Here is a 20,447-nt window from a genome sequence, read left to right on the forward strand (position 1 = left end):
TAGGTATCTCAAAAAGTACTTGGTCACCGAGTCTGAAACTTGGTGAGATGTTTCTGAAAGTGTTATTCTGCAGACTTTCTCCAAAACATTTTGAGAAAATTGGCCCTAGCGACCATGACCACGCCCTTAGCAACAACCAAATGGCTGTATATTTGGGTCAAATAACAACATCATCTGGTAGGCAAATGAGTAAACATTCAAAAAATGTATGCAAATACCCTAGCAACCATGACCACGCCCATAGCAACAGCCAAACGGTCATGTATTTCACAAAGATAACAACAGGGATTAATAGACAATTGAATAAACATTCCAAAAATGTATGTAAATTTGCCTAGCAACAAAACCGCGCCCATAGCAACAGCCAAATCACGTATATTGCAAAGATAACAACAGCAATAGAAAGACAAATGTATAAACATTCAAAAAATGTATGTAAATGTGCCTAGCAACAAGACCACGCCCATAGCAACAGCCAAATGATCACATATATTGCAAAGATAACAACAGGGATTAATAGACAATTGAATAAACATTCAAAAAATGTATGTAAATATGCCTAGCAACAATGATAGCATATATCGTAAAGATAGCAACATGGTTGGATAGGCAACTGGATAGTCATTCAACAAATGAACACTTCTTGTTAGCATGGACTACCATATGGATAAACATTTTAAAAAACTGTACAGTTGTGCTACAACGCCATTGGCGGTATTTTTTCAAAGTTGTCATTCAATCTATAGCTTTCGAACTGTCAACATGTCTTACCTACGTCATGTAGCTTAACAGAAATCAGACTTTACAGGAATGTGTTCCCTGTCGGCCCTTTTCTGGGTCCTGATCTCATTTTCAATGTCATGCCTTATAACAAACTTACGTTTACGCCAGTTGTCGACAATCAAGAGTTCACCAAACCAAAGCAGGGTCGTGAGATAAGAAAGAAGGTGCCGGGAGACCAAAGACCTCTGAATTATTTCCCTCGGCGATAAAGGATGCAGCTGCCTTTATAGAAAGCAGTGGCTTTAAGGCTCATCAGTGAAGACATGAAACGACTGTCAACTGTGGTGTGACAGTGAATCAAATTCAGCAACAACTCTATGAAACTGACTCAAAGTTAAAGGAGCACGGTGTCAGCACAGTACCATTTCCTGATGGATGGTTGCACCCAACAAGTGTTTCAAAGCTTCCACATACCAGGCCACCGATATTGATGCCAAAGCCATTACTATCCGAAATGACACTCAGAAAGTGGACGAGAATGACCATTACCCAAGTGAGATATATTGTGGAATTTGCAGCACAACACTGACAGTTCACTGGCCATCTCATGTGACAGCATGAATAAAGTCAAAATTGGCGTAACTGCAGTCTCAAGACATGTAAAGAGTGCACGGATATTTGCCCTTGCTGACGGGCCAATGGTACCAGACCATGACTTTCCAACCTCCCCCCCCCCCCTTCCCCCCCAGTTATCTCATCACCAGAAATGGATACATGATCAAACAACAAGAAACCGACCCAGCCATGACGGTAGATGACCTTGGATGATAACACTACAATTATGGACGCAATTTGCCCCTGTTAGTTGACAACAGAGTCGAAGATTTCCGGCCATCATGTATTGTTGCCAATGTAACAGACTTGGCAAATATTATTCGCAAAAATTGGCAACCGATAATATGTGGGGTGATTGACAGTGGTTCCGACTTCAACACAAACTTTGTTAGAAATGCATTTTTTTATATGAGACTTAGGAGGGATTTGAACTTAGATGCTCTGATTCTGAAATCTTATTGCCCAGGTTACAGCGCATATAATATGATAGTGTAGTGTATGGGTGGGCCACTCTATCCAAACATTTGGCAGGCGTCATTCTGCCTGATAAATTGCCTGGAGAAGACACAACACCATATGCACAAAGGAGAAACCTGACTGATAAAGAGTGTTGAGATAAGGAGGAAAAGGTATGTCATAAGTTCTTTCCTTTCACTATTTCCAAAAAAAAAAGAAGTCACAACATCCCAAAGTGTTTCGGAAAACAAAAAAGTTGTCTCAAGATCCCAAGATAAAATGTTTTGCTTTCAGAAAAATGTTTTTGAGATTATATTTGTTTGCTTTCAGATAATGGAAAACAAAAGAGTTGTCCTGAGATCCCGAAATAATTATCTCGGAGTTACATTTCTAGATTCTAAAAATTTATCAACTGGTTCTCGAGATATATTCATTTGCTGTCAATAAAATCGAAAAAGAAATTGTCCCTAGATACCAAGATAATATTTTTTGCTTCGGAAAACAAAAAGTTATCTCGGAATTACATTTCTAGCTTTCAGGAGACGATCAATTTATTCTCGAGAATATTTTCGTTTGTTTTCGTCCAAGCGGAAATGAAAGTTGTCCTGAGATCCCAAGATAATATTGTTTGCTTTCGAAAATGAAAACTTGTCTTTAGATTATATTTCTAGTGTTCGAAAAATGATCAACTTATCTCACCATTAAATTCATTTACTTTTGGGAAATCGACAACGTATCTTGATTTAGGAATACGAAGTTGTCCCAAGATCCTAAAATAATAATTTTTGCTTTCAGAAAACGATCAATTTATTCTCGAGATTATATTTGTTTGCTTTCGTAAAAATCGAAAACGACAGTTGTCCCGAGTTACCAAGATGATATTTTTGCTGCGGGGAAAACAAAATGTTATCTCGTGATTACATTTCTAAATTTCAGAAAATTATCATTTTATTCTCGAGATTATATTCGTTTGCTTTCATAAAAATCAAAAACGAAAGTTTTCCCGAGATCCCAACATAATATTTTTTGCTTTTGGAAAATGAAAACTTGTCTTTAGATTATATTTCTAGCTTTCAGAAATGGATCAACTTATTCTCGAGATTATATTTGTTTGCTTATGTAAAAATTGAAGACGAAAGTTGTCCCGCGATACCATATATATATATATAATGTGGACTTCGTGTAAGAACCTTGACTAAAAACACATGAAAGGTGATAAATACTGGATCAATCTTCTTCTTGTATAATGTCACATTCATCAGTAATAAGTATTATATGATAAATAGAAAGTGACTTACATCGTTTGGGCTCTAAGTCCTGCTTTGATTGAGCGTGAAATGGTCCGCGTTCAAGTTAAAAAGCCTTTGTCTCTACTAAGTAAACTTAAGTATGTTACGTAATAGTAAATGAAAGAATCTAAATAGGATCAAAGTGTGTTTGAGGGCGCCTTAATTATAGGTCGAATGAGTTCAAAGTAAAGAGAACTTGTATTCATGACATCCCCAGTTTTGTTGTATTTTAGATGGTGTTGTTCTTTGTGTTGTAGGTGTTACAGTAACCTGTGATAAGTGTGGCGATGAACTGGTCTCTCTCTTTGAAGACTACGAATGTGTAAATGATATAATTCAGAATGGTCATGCGAAAGAGTTCAACTGCCCAGAAAATGCAGACATTTAAAGAGAAGTGAGGATGTTCTTTCAGCATGTGGAAAAGCGTAGTGGATCTTTAAAAATTTTGCAAATGTACAAATGATACATGTGATCATTGTTCTAATAATCCAGTGAAAGCTACCCAGCCTGTTGCTGCAATTCATGCAGGCCTTCCAGCACCAATACCAAGTACCCAGTACAATGGCTATTTTGTCACATTTATAGATGTAACTTCTGGTATACGACTATTACATCACCCCAGAACATACACGTGCCAAAGTTTCAGAAACTGGATCTAGGTGTCTGCGATAAGTGCCCTGCCTACACATTTTGGTCGGCTGTCAAGAAAACTTGTCATTATAGATTGTATCATCTAAAACGCAGGTAGATGTCCATCAAGTGGGACTCTAACACAACACATTGTATGTTACTACCAGACTGTCAAATAACGATTAGCACTACAGTATCAAGTAATTTTTACAATAATGTAAATTTGAACAAACGATTTGCCTTTCTTGTTCGTTTTCTCTTGCTTATTTGACATGTGAAGTTCTGCTTCAGATCTGAACAGTTTCCAAGTTAAGAGATTTGTAGATTTCATTTTGTTTACTTACAGGTTTACACACACCACTGTCTTTTTCATAGTAAATGTCAAACTTTTGAAGTTAAAGTAGAAATATTGTATGAGCATTTTGATTTGCATAATAATCGTCCCAATGCTAGGAATGTTCAAGGTGGTGTGTTTAGTAGACAATTTGATATCTTGTAAAATGTAAATATCACTACTGTGTTTCCTTAAGATTTATCTAGCAATTTGAAAAATAAACACATTTATGAATCTCAACAGTACATGCGTGTCTATTGTGTCTACAATCGTAGAAGTGGATGAGTGACTTAGACTTTTATATGAAATAATGAATTAAATTTCAGCCTGTAAAATTGCTTGTATTAAAGTATGCATGAAATGAAAAACTGTACAATTGTTATTTTAGATACATAATCCCAATCCATAGTATTGATTCATAGATGACAAAATTTAGTCTAAAAAACAATTGTTTGGTCACGGTTGCCTGGCCCCACCTAGTTTTCATTGCCCACCCTAAACTATTTTTTTAGTCAGCAATATTTTTTTTTATTTGATTGACTGCTACAGTAACGATTGATTATATAATGTTGCTAAGTTTAGTGAAAAGAATATCGGACATGGAGTGCACAGATGATGATCAACCGTGGTATGGTGAGCGCCCATGTGGAACACATCACTGCACTGACATGTCGACAGCATTATTTTTTGGTGAAATCTATGTAATACTTCAAAATTCTCTTTTTATTTTCCACAGAGCTTTGATAAGATGAAAGATTAATTTTTGTCAAGGCACAGTCTGTATGTATAACGTATAATACTAACTTACAGAATAATGAAGTTAGAGGTCCGAATTTAAGGAGGTAAAATGTGCCATTTTTTGACCTGTGTCATGACCTCTGCTATGCAATTTACAAGACTCAAAAAATCTCCAACATTTGTTCAGATATGATTAAAAAATCATAATATGGTAAGTTTAATTGCCAAAAAAGGCAACGATAAATATCTTGGCTAGTCTCCATCACCCATGCAAAATTGTTGTTCACCACACAGTAGAGAGCCTTACTAAATTTCAGTTATAGATAGAGTTCAAGTGATATTTAATTAGTGAAATAATCATAAATACAGTGTAAAATGAATGCTTCAATGAAATATGACTACAATGAAATGAAATTACATCTAGGGTACAACAATTGCATACGTGTTAACCCTTTGACACTCAATTCGGAATGAAACCGCCTCCATTTCCCACCCACTGAGATCCCCTATCAGCCTGAGACGGCCTAGCGCCCTCAATGATTCAAATCCCATTTAGGATTCAAATGGCCCAACATGTAATACGTCATCAAAACAGTTGATTACACTGTACCCATAATCTTATTTGTGCACTTTTTTTTGATGATGAAATTAAGTTGCTTGGGAACCTAAAAAAGTATCAATGAACCAATCAGATGAAGTGTAGTTTGGGCGGGAAATTATTTTCGTTGGCAAGCCTGTATATTGCGTTGCCATTTCCATTTCCATTGCTGTGTTATACAAATAGGTTCACAGGTCAACTAAAAGTTCACCCTTTCATATTCAAAGTACTTTGAAGCTGTTTTGAGTTAAACTTTAACCCTTTTGTGAAACTAATATCCTGTCGGCTTCTCTGAAGTGAAATAATGAATGTAAACACTAGAAATGGTACGGAAGTTGGAGCTAGTTGTGTGACGGCTGTCAAAATCAGACAGATGATCGTGTCAACATTCCATCCGCAGTCAGTCCCCATGACATTTTATGTAATATCATCAATGGGCCTGATTCTGACACTGAATTTGAAGGTTTTACGTTAGAAGAAATTAATGAAGACATGAGTTGGAAGGGAGCAACTGCGACGACGACAGTGACATTGTTCCGGGTGAACTCATCCGCCTGCTAGCAGGCAACCTGGGGATTTCGATGGCGCCGATGACAACAATGACACACCGGTAGCAATGGAACTACAGTGGACCAATGAAGTCGAAGAAATTGGAATTCCAGACTTTCATGATGAACTTTCAGGGCCAACTCATAATGTTAATTTTTCTGGCCAACCAGTTGATTTCTTTGAACTTTTTTTCACTGACGACTTTGTGGATTTGTTAGTACGGGAAACAAACAACTACGCGGAATTCAAACTAGATCAGCGGGGATATGATGCACAGTGGTATAACACTAACCGTAAAGAACTCCATGCATACTTTGGTATGATTATCCAGATGGCAATCCAAACTACCCAAACTTCAAGATTATTACACTGTTGAAACTGTGTATGGTCATAAATTGTGTGGAGTTTATTTATGTAGGAATTTATGTTTTATGATAAATTTAGATATTATCATGGCAGCCTCCTGCAGTAAATGTATAACTAAATCTGTGCATAAAATGTATTTTGAAGATGAATTATAGTAAAACAAAAATGACAGGAAAAGATATGAATTGGAATAAAATATTTTATTTCACACTGAAAGAAACATTTGCCTTGTTTTTTCTCCTTGATGTGTGATACCAGTCAGATCAGCAGTGAAAGTAAGAAAGTTTTGGGATTCTAAGGTATTCATATGCAAATTAGCAATGGAGAGAAAGTGATAATTTGTATCAAGGGGTCAGTGGGGGCTCATAGGGTTAAGGTGAAACACTTTAAAAGACTTTAAAAGTCGTCGGATCACTTTCAAATTTGTACCAGTGGTAGACCATGATGGGAGATTTATATTTTTGGGAAAAAAATGGGATTTTGAAGGAGGGTGTCCTCTTGAGTTTCATTGTACTGGTTTCGTTCAAGAAAAGCATATGTCAATAAATGAATCCCTGGCAATGTCAATTTTGGATGAATATAATTTTTTCAGGTCATTTTGCTCTCTTAATAATATGGCGCTTACATTGATGTCAAATAATAGGAATATTTGTGTTTTATTTCAAGATTAATAATCAAAAATGAATTTTTTTTGACACATTTAAAAAAAAAAAAAAAAAAAAAATGTTTTGCTATTTCCCTGTTTTGACTTTTTGAAATAATTTGATAAAAGATAAACCTAATCATGCCAATCAATTTGATGAAAAAAAAATTGGGGTGCCTTACAAACTTTTCAGATATTTTTTGTGATGTGTCTGTAGGAATATTTAGTTCTTTGGAGTGTACAGAAATGATTATTTTATTGATCTCATTAAACCCTTAACATTTTTATTGGGTAACTTAAGATAATGTAACAAGTGTGTGTGAATGGCACTGGAATTAATCTCTCTGTCAGGTTGCTTGGTAACATTGTCACCTAACTTTAACACTGACAGTGTTCTCCCCAGGATTTGTTGATAAGACATTGACTCATTAGCATACATTTACATGACAAAATAATTATATTTGTGAGTAACTGACTGAATGATAAAATCAAAGTACATCATAATAACAAACAAGTAGTACATATAGTAAAAGGAAAGGCCAATTTATTACTACAAAATATTAGCACAATAAGAAACTCAACAGTTTTTAAACCAGTGTTTCTGATTATTATTCTTAGGAAAGCTGAAATTATTTCAATCTAAATGTCCTCAGATAAATTAGACTTTTGAAACATGAAAAGTTTGTGTATAGCTACCTGAAGACATCAGGTTAGTCTGAAATTTTGTGATACACGAGACTTACTATACTTCCTGAGGAATCTTCAATCCAAAAACTTGCGGTAGTTTGTGACGTCATGACCGCCATATTGGAAAATCCATGCTTTCAGTGTAGCGTACGATGTACCAGTCTACAATGTCAAACTACAAACTAAAAGTTTTCAGAGTAAAGTTGAATATGAAACTGATAATCAGAGATAACATCGCCACTTTATCGAAATGTACATTAGTCTGTTCAACTCTTTTCATGACATTGAAGAATGCACATGGGAGTAAACCAACTATGCAAATCACTCTTGGGTTGAGACGTACTCGGTGTTACTCAGTCATAGAAAATTAACTAGACACTGAATGCCAACTTCATGTGTTTGTCAAAGTTTTATACTTTATAGCAAAATGGCACGGCATCGTTTGATTTTATAGTTGTGAAAATCTGACAGGTCCGACATGCTTCTACGACCGAACCGACATTACGGATAGGCCGGTTTTGCCTTTGATTTACCAAAAGCTTGTCCCGTAGTGTGAATCACACTACCATTAGCAGGTTTACTCATGTTATTCCTATCGAAAACAATACTGACAGCAAACTTCAATGAAATCTGTCTGGTAGTGGTAGAGGGTTGAATAGTTGTTTGAACTAATGAAAAACTCTTTAGTTTTACTTGCTCCTTATGTGTGAAGGATCAATACAAACATTGTGAATATAAATTGAAAACAACAAAGGTGTCAGCTGACAGAGTGACAGTTGAACAATGTCAACATGCCAAACCCTAAGCAATCTGATTGCATAACACGACAACTGATCATGTATTGGTGGAAATTAAAGGATATAGGGCCCGATACGTGAAAACCCTCTTGGGAGAACACTGACTAAACGACAGGTTGGTTCAAGGTAAAGTCCCTGTCTGTCTTGTAGATGATGCAAGTGATTTTGGTATTGAGCTTTACCTCTCAAACTACTGGGGATGAAATTTGGTTATGATTCTGAAAGTGTTACTGTTAGTCTGCAAATTGTGAGTGTGTCATACTTATATAAAATGTAATTGGCCCTAGCAACCATGACCATGCCATTAGCAACAGTCAAATGATAGTTTTTTTTACAATTATAACAATAGTTACACATTTTGAAATTTGTAAATGCCCTTAGCAACAAGTCCATGCCCATAACAGCAGGTAAACAATGACATATAATGCAAAATAACACTGGTGATGGGAAGGTAAATGAATGAGCATTGCAAAATTGTAGGTAGATATCAGTGTGTGAACTTAAGGGAAAATGACTACTGGTCATAAGGACCGACATGTAACAAAAACTGCTGGTCCATACTCAATGCAGTTTGCGTTCACGACCTGTATCTACACCCCCCCCCCCCCACCTCCATTTACATATTAAATGATTTTGAACTTTAATATGATACAACATATCTTCAGATAAAAGTAAAAGAGAGTACAACGAATTATTTACTATCCACTATTATTTCATAAAATTTCGACTCACAGAGTCAAAAAATTACTTGGAAGTAAATTTTGGATTCACAACCAAGTAATTTTTGACTCTGTGAGTAGAGATTTTCATTTGTAACTATGAACCCAGAGACTATGAATATTTATTCTCGCATAATCTGTTCCTATAGACTATAGTGGTCTGAGACTGAATGTATTCATTCCACCATAGAAATACATATCCATAGATTGTAGATAATATGGATGAATGAATCATTAAATCTACATTATCTGCAATCTCTAAGAGATCACAGTCCTCTCCTTCCTCACTGTACGATTCACTAAATTCTGAATCACATAATCCAAAGTCAGATTCATCGTCTGTGTCAACAGCTGATGTAGCTTTCCAACTCTTAGCGAACGTAGACCCACAAATTCATCATAGCAGAAAGTTTTGTCGGATAACTATCCCTCTTGAAAACTGTGTATTCGCTTTATTTAAATTTCCATCCACACAGTGACACGCCTTCAGTCTTTACAACACTACTGAAGCCCCCCCCCCCCCCATGAAGCCTGACCCGTATACCCTACCGTGGTGTATTGAGTATAGACTCTGACTGACTGTGTAAGTAATCTGACCATGATGAAGAGAACTTTGCCTAAACATGTCTTACAGTGCGAGTTTTTTTGATGTGGGAGCATGATATGGTAACTGTACTGTAATGTGTCATCCACTATGTACCCGTGTTTGGCATGATGCAGCAATTTTCCGGATACAACAATGGCAACAAAATGCAACATTTCTAAATTTATATGTTGATTACAACATGACAGGACATACATTATCATGTGCATCAAATTGAAAACAATCAGACTACGCATTTTTTTACTGTTTTTTTTTTTTTTTAATTTTTTTTTTTAATTTTTTTTTAAAATAAATTTTTGTGCTGGGAATTCCTCCCAGCGATTTTCTGTTATGCAGACAAATACACACAAACAAACACAAATGCTACAGAGATCCATTCGGGTTTGGGACTACGTGACAGGGCTATGTAGCACGCTCTATATCACGTTGCTGTGGAACTGTCAAGGCTTTCCCAGTCAGTCCACAGGCTATCCCAGAGTCACCCAGGCCCGGCAAACATAGCACCTGCGGGCTCCGTGTGAGTAATCGTCCCCTACTTTTCCAGTCATTACTCCAGGAGTCCCCCCAAATTCGCACTCGTCTTGTGAGTGAGACACGGCTGAGTGATACAGCCTACCCATCGAGTCTGTAGAACACTCACCCTGGGTTTGGGTCGGTCACAGAAAAATCCCCTGTTTCCAGTGGGATTCGAACCCGTGACCTCCCGACTGCTAATCCTGTATGCTAACCACTACGCTACAGGGAGCCGGTACATTTTTTTACTGTTTTTACAACCACAAAAAACCTATCGTACTGAAGATATTTTATGTAGTGTACCTGCCTTCTTTATTAGTTAAAACGCCATTTTCAGAGTAGTTTATATGTTTTCCGTCAGTTTGTTTTGATCATGGCCACAAACATGGGGAACTCCGGTATTTAAAATTGATCGGGAAACCCGCTAACATTTACTGGCTTTAATACCAGCCTTTAATAAAACAGTGTCTGTTTCGTCTTCTTCTTCTAAATATCACCACATACTTTATAAATACAACGTGGAACTGTCTCAAACACATTAACAGTTTCATGCGCTGAATGCGTAAAATGAGTCAATGTCTAAGACGTTCTGATTAGTCAAGACACAAATAATTAGAGAAATTCATCCAATCGTGTGTTGGTAACGTAATTTCATATATAGACGCTGTATGCTACGTCATGTAGACATGATATCAACATTGACAACACAACATGTAGCGAGCTAGCTCTGTGTCGCTTGACTTGAACGAGATGTTGAGAGTGAAATAGGTAACACAAGATCAGATTCATGTACGTCAAATTGGATATATCTTTGAATAAATATTATTATTTACTACAAATTTCAATTGGTCATAAGGACCGATAAGTTGTTGTAATTCTGAAAAACTATCGGTCCGAACGGAAATCTGTTGGTCTCAGGCCGAAGGATCGGCGTTAATTTCGCACGCTGGTAGATATGCCTAGCAACAAGACCATGCCCATAGTAACATTAAATGATGGTGTATGTTGCAGATATAACACCATGGATGGGAAGTCATGGGAATACATTTTCAAAAAAATTATGTAAATATGTCTAGCAACAAGACCATATAATCATTACAGAAAATTAAAGTGTGCTGTCAACAGTTGTGCTACAATGCCAATGACACTTTCATTATTTTTATAGATCTTTACCAATTTTGTAGATCTATACCAACTTACTTTCCAAGTCTCGTAAAAGATAACATAAATGTAACCTTTCTTTACAGGAGCACAAGCCAGACAATTCTTCCTTCAGTCAGGATTACCCCAAGATGTATTAGGCAAAATATGGTAAGTACTATGTGAAGATTGTATGGAAAAGCACATTATGACTTACTTTTGCCTTTAGTACACTTGCATTGATTATTACTATCAACTTCAGTGTGATTTTCAGTGCTGTCACAAGTACATGTTAGAGTGTCATGGGTAGTGTACAAAAAGAAGTATTCCATATTTTAATTGCAATTTATTTGGTAAGCAACTTTTGTCACGCTTACTGGATGATAATCAAAATGACAAATTTGTTAACCCATTTCCCACCATACATTCACTTGGCATGTAATGATAATATTACAGACATTGTATTGATGTTTGTACCTTCAGATTGTGTCAACATGTACCTTACTTGATTCTGAACACAAGCTTATTCAGACCTGTTCAGTTCAACAGCTCTTGTATTCACTAATTGCTGTTGCTTTGTCCAGTGAAGATCTCATCCTATAAGTTTTGATTTCATGGGTTGAGAAGACAGACAGAGAACTATCAAGGTAGTTTTTAGCACAACTGAACTGAAGGTTCAGTAGTGCTATATGGCAAAGTGTCTGTCTGTGTCTGTCTATCTATCTATTCTCCCCATGGGACTGTATGCTATCCACTAGGCCCCTCATTAGCATATACATGATCAAAGTATGAGTAAGTGTTATGTTATCAAATTGATATAAAAATACTTAGAATTGCCTAACCTTTGAAAATTAGGTATCATTTTAAAGCCAAATAAATTTTCTACATCACACTTCCAATCACATCCAAACATCTCATTTGGGTTAAAATGATAAAATTTCATTAAAAAACTGTGTTGCTTATTTATTGTCATATCACAAATAAACAATACATTTATATCACAAATAAAATACAAAATACCAACTTACAGAGATCAGGTGAGAAGGCGTCACTTGAAGACAACACATGATGCAATGTAAACACATGGTGTCAGTGTGGGCGAGTCAATGGTTCATGGATAGTTGGGCCGTGATAAAGTCTCGGAACGGTCTCTTTTTTTGTGTCTATGATTTGCTTCATTTATTAAAAAGCACAGAAGGAAGATTTTCCGTGATGTAAGTGTGTATCGATCACAAAGTTTCCCTCTGTCCCTTCCCTTTTGTTTAGTAGTTCAGATGTAGCATGTGTCGTCACAGTACAATCTTTGACCTTTGAAAATCTTAGTGAGTCACCGTAGCAGAAAGTTTTGTCGGATAACTGTCCTGCTTGAAAACTATGTATTCCACTTCATTCTATTTCATTTTCTTTTTATTGAGTTTATTACCACCCACAACTTGTACTTTTTTACATTGATTGTGACAGTCACAGGGCCAGGGTACATGTTATAAAATAAAAGCAATCAACTCTCGAGATCTCACTCAGTACAATGCCGTATCATCAGTCGAGGGGGCATGGCAAATGTAACAAAATTGGTTGCATACAGGATATGAATCATTCGATTAAATATGCTTAAAATTAATTTCCAGTGCGTATAATTCGCATGATTTTGCATCCACACCCATTGCAACAGGTAAACAATGACATTATACCACCAAATGAATGAACATTCCACAAATGTATGCAGATATAGCTAGCAACAAAACAACAGCCATAGCAACAGTTAAACAATGGTGTATATTGTAGATATAACACCATGGATGGATAGGCAAGGGCATAAATCTTCATAAATTATATGGAAATATACCTAGCAGTTATACCACATAATCACAATAGAAAATTAAAGTTTACTTTCAACAGTTATGCTACAATACCATTGGCGCTTATATTATGAAATTGATCAAAATTTCATGTCTCTTATTGGTCAACATGTCTAATTTAACAGCCATAGGTATTGATTATAAGAAATTGTATTGTCTTCAATGTAGGATGTTAGCTGATATGAATGCTGATGGTCGTATGGACAAGAAGGAATTCTCTATTGCTATGTTTCTAATTAAGAAGAAACTGGAAGGCAACGATCTGCCAACTACACTGCCAGCATCAATGAAAGTAGACCCAGTATCTGGTATTGGGACGTTTGGTTCACAGCCCATGGGTATGATTAATATCATTTCTTTTGTACAACCTTTCTAAGTTAGTGTAAAAGGTCATGACCTGTAGCTGTGACATTACTGTTTACAAGTTGCCTACCAGTGACTGTGTGTAGCCTTGGTAACAAGATAATGACGAGTCAGAAGTGAGAAGGGTAAGAGTTCCATTTGTATAGTCAAATCGTTATATGCATCAGCATTAGAGTGGGTTGTTTTTTTTGTGGTTTTTTGTTAGCTCCGCTGTCAGCGAAAGCTGAAAGCGTAGCTTTAGGTATAGGTTGTATAGAGTATAGAGAGTAGAGTGAATCATAGGTGTCCGTCAAACTTTTATATTTTCATTATTTTCTCCGGAAGTGACAGTCAGTATTCTTCGATATTTGGTGTGCATGTTCCCTGGGGTGAGGCTATTCAGATTTGTTCATGCCAAGTTGATCTGTGCCATTTTCAATTTTTTATGATTTTTTTTCATAAAATGCCATTTTCATCATCTCCGTGAAAACTTATTGTCAGATTGCTTTGATATCTGGTGTGTTGATGCGCAGGGGGTAGCTTACTCAGGTTTGTAAATTTCAAGTCAGCACATCTTCATTTTTATTTTTTATGATTTTTTTTTTGTAATTTGAAAAAAAAATGAATATGTTAATGAGGATAATGACCGACGCCATATTGGAAATCATTTGACGAGACTTTAAGTAGGGAGTTCAGAATTCAAAATGGCGGCCATACGAATTCACGGTCACTGTAAAATTCATTCAATTTTTAATTTGCTATTTCAACGCACTCCGGTTGTCATTTCGCGATAAAATTATGATTAGTTTTGAAAGGGGGTAGATTTTCAATGATTTCGCGCGATAAAAGCTTATGATGTGCAGTTTTCGAAAAGCACGCCCGGTGGGAAAGTCGCCCAACAGGCGGCCTCGCGCCATTGCTGTACTACGTGGCACTTGATTCTGGCGGGGGTGTCTCTTGCAAACGGGAATAGCGAAGGGTGAGCCAATCAAGTGAGACCTTTCAAACCTAGCTAAAATTATAGCCAATAAAATTAGCTGTAAGATGATATGTGTTTAATACGGGTCAGGCCAGCATCTATAGTAGTAAAGTAAGGTTCAAGTTTTTGTCGCGTGATTTCGTATTTATGTACGGTGCGTAGTCTTTTTAAACAGTAATTTTCTAATCCTTTGGTATTTAAACTACGTTTCTGGGTTATTTATTTGGTATGTTATTGACCAGCTCCCTTTATAAAAACGCTGTACAGATTGGACGTCAGCGTTCGACCGGGCGTTCATCGGAACGGACTCAGTGAAGCTAATGGCGGCTGTCAAAATCGATTATGCAATTTGATCGTGTTGTTATCGTTGCGTCGAATTTCAAATAATCGCTTTAGTTTGTGGGTCCAATACTTGTTTCATTTTGTTTCGATGAGTTTATTCAGCAAGAAAACATCGTGTTCTATGTTTTTGTACTTCCTACATGCAGTGACGATCGTAATTGTTACCAGTACAACTTACAGCCTACATCATACATGTACATTGCCATGGTACTGCAGTGCTAACACAGTTACGTGTTTCGTGTTGCGAGGTCGTGTTTGGGGGGACATTTCTAAATACACGAAATCAGTTATTGAATGTGTAGTCGATATTGGTTTTCAGTTTGAAAAATTAAAATCCTGAACTTTATTTTACTAGTGGTTTTGTCATTTCTTAGTAACTATAAGAACGACTGTATCACGTTCCGTCAACCCGGAAGTACATAGACACGAAAATAGACTAAATGGCTTTTACATGTAATTAGTAACGAAATTTTACTCTAACTGTTGATAACCTTCAAATTTATTTATTTTTGAATACATTCTAATGTGCCCTAAAGACGACACTATAGAGACTTGCTGTATGGGAAGGTAATTTTTTTGTCTTTATAAATGCTATACATGTAGTCAGATTAATGTGTACTACTAGAAATGTTATGTAAAATATCTGCCAGAGATAAGACCACTTCATATATTATTACCCCTCCCCCCCCCAAAAAAAAAAAAAATGAAGACAAAATACTTTAAAAAAGAAGAAGCTCCAAAACAGAGAAAAGAACAAAATTATAGGAAGGAGATGAAGCACAAACAACTACAAAGAAAACAACAGAAGACAGTTCAATTGGAACACAGGATTAGAAATAAGTATGGGGTTTGGAAAAGTGAATTAGAAGTAGAGCAAAAACTAAGAGAAGTGAACAAGTGAAAGCACTTAATAATAAAGACCAGATTCAGTTTCATGTTGACATTTTAAAGACAATACTTGTAAACAAAAAGCTAAAGAAGTGGCAGGATCAGGGGAAAAACTGACAATATCACAACTTGCACAGAATCTAAAGATTATCGCTTGTACAACAGGTGACCAACCAAATTTTGTTGATGATATTAATAACAATTTGAAGGTACTAGATAATAACAACACAACAAATAGCTAAGACTAGTAAGAGAGAGAAGAAAAGAAAAACAAGAACATGCACAGGACGTATCAGTTTTGAATTACACAAACAACACAACGTGGCATGCATTTTGCCCATAGATGAAGATGACTAGTTTGCTGGTTAAGTCATTGAAGCTTCTTGTACCCCATCTGTTATCGGTGTCCATTTTCTTCCAAGGAATATCGTCATGCTAATTCTTTTAAATGGCCAATGTTGCAACAGATGACCCCAAATTTTTAAAGGAAATTCATGTTGAACTTTGAGACTCTATAAGCTTGTTCAATGAGAATCATTGATGAAGAAGAGAAGTCATACATAGCAATCAAGAACAAATACTTTTTCATTTAATTTTCAGTGGGGGGGGGGATGCCTAGTGATCTTCTGAACTATTCTCTATGATCATGTGAGGTCTGCATACATTTAAATTCACGGTCATTCACTGTCTAAGATAAAATCAATATCATACGCACGAGACAAATGAATTATACAAGTATGTAAATTTATATTGAATTGATACTCGTGTTGAAAATTAAACACTTTGAAAAGTAGAAAAATTACTTAATTATAAGCTGTACTGTAATGATTGAAGTGTTTAGAAGTGTTTAGAACTACATTGAGGTGTTATTGGTGTGTCATCAAATTTCATCAAAGTACCATGTACAGTTTTTGAGTTACAGTACAGACATTTGATTCTTGCATCGTAGGGATATTTGCCTATACTATTCGGTGCGATTTACCAAATCACATATTTGGTATTTGCAACTTGAAATGATACAACCATATCAAGTATTGATTATTGATTATTGGATCAAATTCCAAGGAGATATCTTGTATAATTATAAAGTTATAGTCTTCTGAATGTTGCAAAAAATGACAAATTTGTCAGTGCCGCACCAAAACACATATTTAAAATTTAAGTCTAATAAAATATTTGTGAAGTTTGCCATTCTCCAAATGTTCTTAAAACCTAATAATATTGACTGATTTTCTGAATTTGTACTCACAATTAGTAGCTCAAGAGTATCAACAGTGATTATTATCATATAAGGGCAGTAAAGTGAAATATTTTGTATTTTAAATTTTCGATTTTGGAATATTTTTGCCAAATTTCTTGCGAACTATATGATATTGCGACATTCCGCTTTTTAATACCAATTATTTGATACTTTCAATCACTAAATGTGATACATATGAACATCCAAACAATTATTTTATCACTTTGCTGAATGTATAAATTAGTAACATAAACTACATGAACAGAAAAGTTTGTTTATGAAAATTCCTAAAAATCCAATATGGCCACCGCCAATATGGCCGCCATTCCATAATGAAAACAGGGCTCTTCATGATTTTCAATGAGTTGAAAATATGAAAGTATAATCGGAATATAATCTTTGACGTTATTTTTTGAATTTGTAACTAAATAACTATGTTGTCTGAAAATTGTAGCTAAATTGAGAGAATTATTTGGAAGTTAACAGTCATCAAAGTTTTAAGATTTTGATGTTTTCCAATGGTGCCGCACTGAAAAAAACTAAGTCAGATGTAATATTTAGCATTTTTGATTGTCTTAAAATTTAAAAGTACAAGAAAATTTTGTGTAAATCATGTAAAGATTGTTTAAATTGGTAAAACTCTTTCAGTATCTTAAACATTTTTCCTAATGAAAGCAGTTTTTATGAAGTTAACTGAGATTTTCAACTCAATTTTCTCAAAAACAGGCAAATTTTAGCACGGTAAAAGTGTGATAACTTTTGAACCGGTGGACCAATTTCAATAATTTTTTTTTATTTTACTTCACTTTCATAGGATGATAATTGTTTAGTATTGAAATATTGCTATTATGGATCTAAATTTTTCACTGAACTCCCTACTTTAAGTAAACTGCCACTTTTCAAAAGACACTATTGACGTCAAACAAGCAATGTAATATGTGCTATAGTCATAATTCTACGCATTGGGCGCCCAAATGCATGAAGTGACAAGCGTTTATTCGAAACAGGGTTGTAAACTTCAAATCCAAATTCTGCACCCTTCTACATAATCAGCCAGTCCGCAACGTCCTTATTTGCATACTCTATCCTGATTCGACCAGAAGCTGAAGCTGACCTCATGTGACCGGGCGATTTTCCACAGCAAGCAACAACCCAAGACGTTCTTGGTACTCACTACAATCTCACTTCAGACCCACTATAAAAATGTGATGTTTTCAGATAACATGTAACTTGTGATTAATTCTATATTGTCGTGCAATTTGGAGTGACAGTGAACCAGAATTAAGACAACTTGCGTAAGGAAGGCATGCGGTTGAAGTTATGCAAGAGCAGTCTAACTGCGGACTGTGAATCAACCAAATTTTGTTTATTGGCCGACAGTTCACATGTAAAGTTAAACGACATGAACGTGTCTTGCCATTTCCAAAATGCAAATATTTGGCAAGTAAAAATAATTAAAATAATCACAACTTTAATTTGGCTTCAGACTTTGCATTATGTTTTGCGTATCTTTCCCCGTTTTACATGTAAATCCGAAAAGGTTCTCTCGTCATGTCATCAGTGATCATACCGCGAGGGCCGAGGGGCTGCTTTGAGTACGAGCGAAGTGAGGCATGTTGAGGTATTTTGTTAAGAATTATAATTATTGCGAAATGTCAAGTACAAGGTTTAAATACAATGGAATGATGAAAAAAAATGGCCGAGTCTGCTGACAGGCGCCGCGCCGGTCACAAGAAACACTGTAAATTCCATCTTTCTTAGTTTCCGTACGGCGACAACCCCAGGTACCCGGATGCACGAGGGACTAACCCGGAAGCAAGTCGTTGTCAGCCATACGTTACAGTGGTAACATCGTCCGAGAAATCGCTGCGTTCAGAGTGTCATTATTCACAGAATTGTTGTTTTCGAGTGAAAACGCGTCTTGAATTGTATAAATCTAACAAATGAAGACATGTCAAGTTATATTTTGAAAGTTGTATCGCTAGTTTGAGACGATTTTCTCGCGTACTATCGAGGCTTACTTGGACTTGGACCTTACTCCAGTTCATCGGGAAGTTTAGCCAGTCCGATAATTCTTTCTGGTTTAGTTTACAACACTTTTGATCACGCAGATTTTGTTGTTGTGATGAAAAGAAATTAAAAAAAAGATCACTTCAACCATTTCGTTGTGTTTTCTTTATGAAAGGTAATAGAACATGAACGAGTGTTACCACTGTAACGTATGGCTGCCAGAATGACTCTCTTTCTGGTACTTGGCGGGGATTGTCGCCGTCCGGAAACTAAGATGGCGATTAATACATTTCTTCCCTATATATATCTACTCAACTTGTACAAGTTGAATGTTGTTGACTTGGTAAATTTGTTAGAAAATTGAAATTCAAATTGCCTCAAAATTATGTTAGATCCCTAGTTTATTTCATTCATCATTAAAATTTCCCAGGGTTAAAGCTGTAAGACAATGGAATTATTTATAGCCAACCTCAAAATCATCTTTTTTTTTCTTTTTCTTGTGTGCATTTCCCAGTCATTTTTTTTCTGAGATTTTGTGCAATTTTTCATAACAGTAGATTTTTGTTATAAAATGGTGACTATGGTATAAAAGTACAATACATTACCAACTTCTGTGTAAAATGTGTTTTACAGTGAGACATCATATGAACCACTAACCACTTTATTGCATCGCTAAAACAAAACTGCATAGTGAAGAGCTGAAGAACTGAACCACTTCTACGTGTCACCAAAATAAAAAATAAAATTAAAAAAAAAACAGCGGCGCTATTCTGACCGATAGGTCGCTTGTTTGTTTTTTCATTGCATTTGATTTACACTTTTAGTATTTAGTACATGGAATTCCAGTTAATCATGGTACAACTGTAATTGTTTCTGGTACAAGGAGGTTCAGTAGTTCAAACAAAGACTATAAATTTTGCCCACTTGTGAATTTCTCAACTGACTGCCTAAATCGCAAAAACCCTCTCATAGGTAATTGTATATCCATAATCATATATCATTGAAAGCACTTTAGAGCCAAAGTGATGATGAACCTTAATAACCAATCCTAACATCATTTATTTGATGATACTGTACAGCCTGAGTAATACCAACAACTTTCCGTGTTTTATTACTCTTACCAGACAAGAGAGATGATATTAGGTCAGATGCAGTCAATAAGCCTTAGCTGTTCTTGCAAAAAGCTGTTCTTACGCATTTTTCAGTGGGCGAGCACAAAGCAAAGAAGGATGAATTGTGGTGTTGAATTCCTGATTTTGATACAGTGGGAGGGGAAAAATGTGATTATTGCTGTAAGGTAACACTCATTGTGTACAACAAACTAAATTGTTCATATAATAAAGCACAAACATTTTCTTGATGGAGAGTGGGTAAATTATTCACAATATT

At 35.8% G+C, this 20,447-nt stretch overlaps 1 protein-coding gene across 1 annotated transcript in view; it reads left to right on the top strand.

Annotated features, from left to right (window-relative positions):
- LOC144432808 (intersectin-1-like) overlaps positions 1 to 20,447 on the top strand; it is a 305,852-nt gene that overhangs the window by 34,093 nt on the left and 251,312 nt on the right. The window contains exons 4-5 of the mRNA XM_078121087.1: positions 11,509 to 11,572; positions 13,426 to 13,595. Of these exons, the coding sequence (XP_077977213.1) occupies positions 11,509 to 11,572; positions 13,426 to 13,595 (234 nt within the window). The remainder of the gene's footprint in view (positions 1 to 11,508; positions 11,573 to 13,425; positions 13,596 to 20,447) is intronic.

Source organism: Glandiceps talaboti, chromosome 3 (genome assembly GCF_964340395.1).
Source record: "Glandiceps talaboti chromosome 3, keGlaTala1.1, whole genome shotgun sequence".
NCBI lineage: Eukaryota > Metazoa > Hemichordata > Enteropneusta > Spengelidae > Glandiceps > Glandiceps talaboti.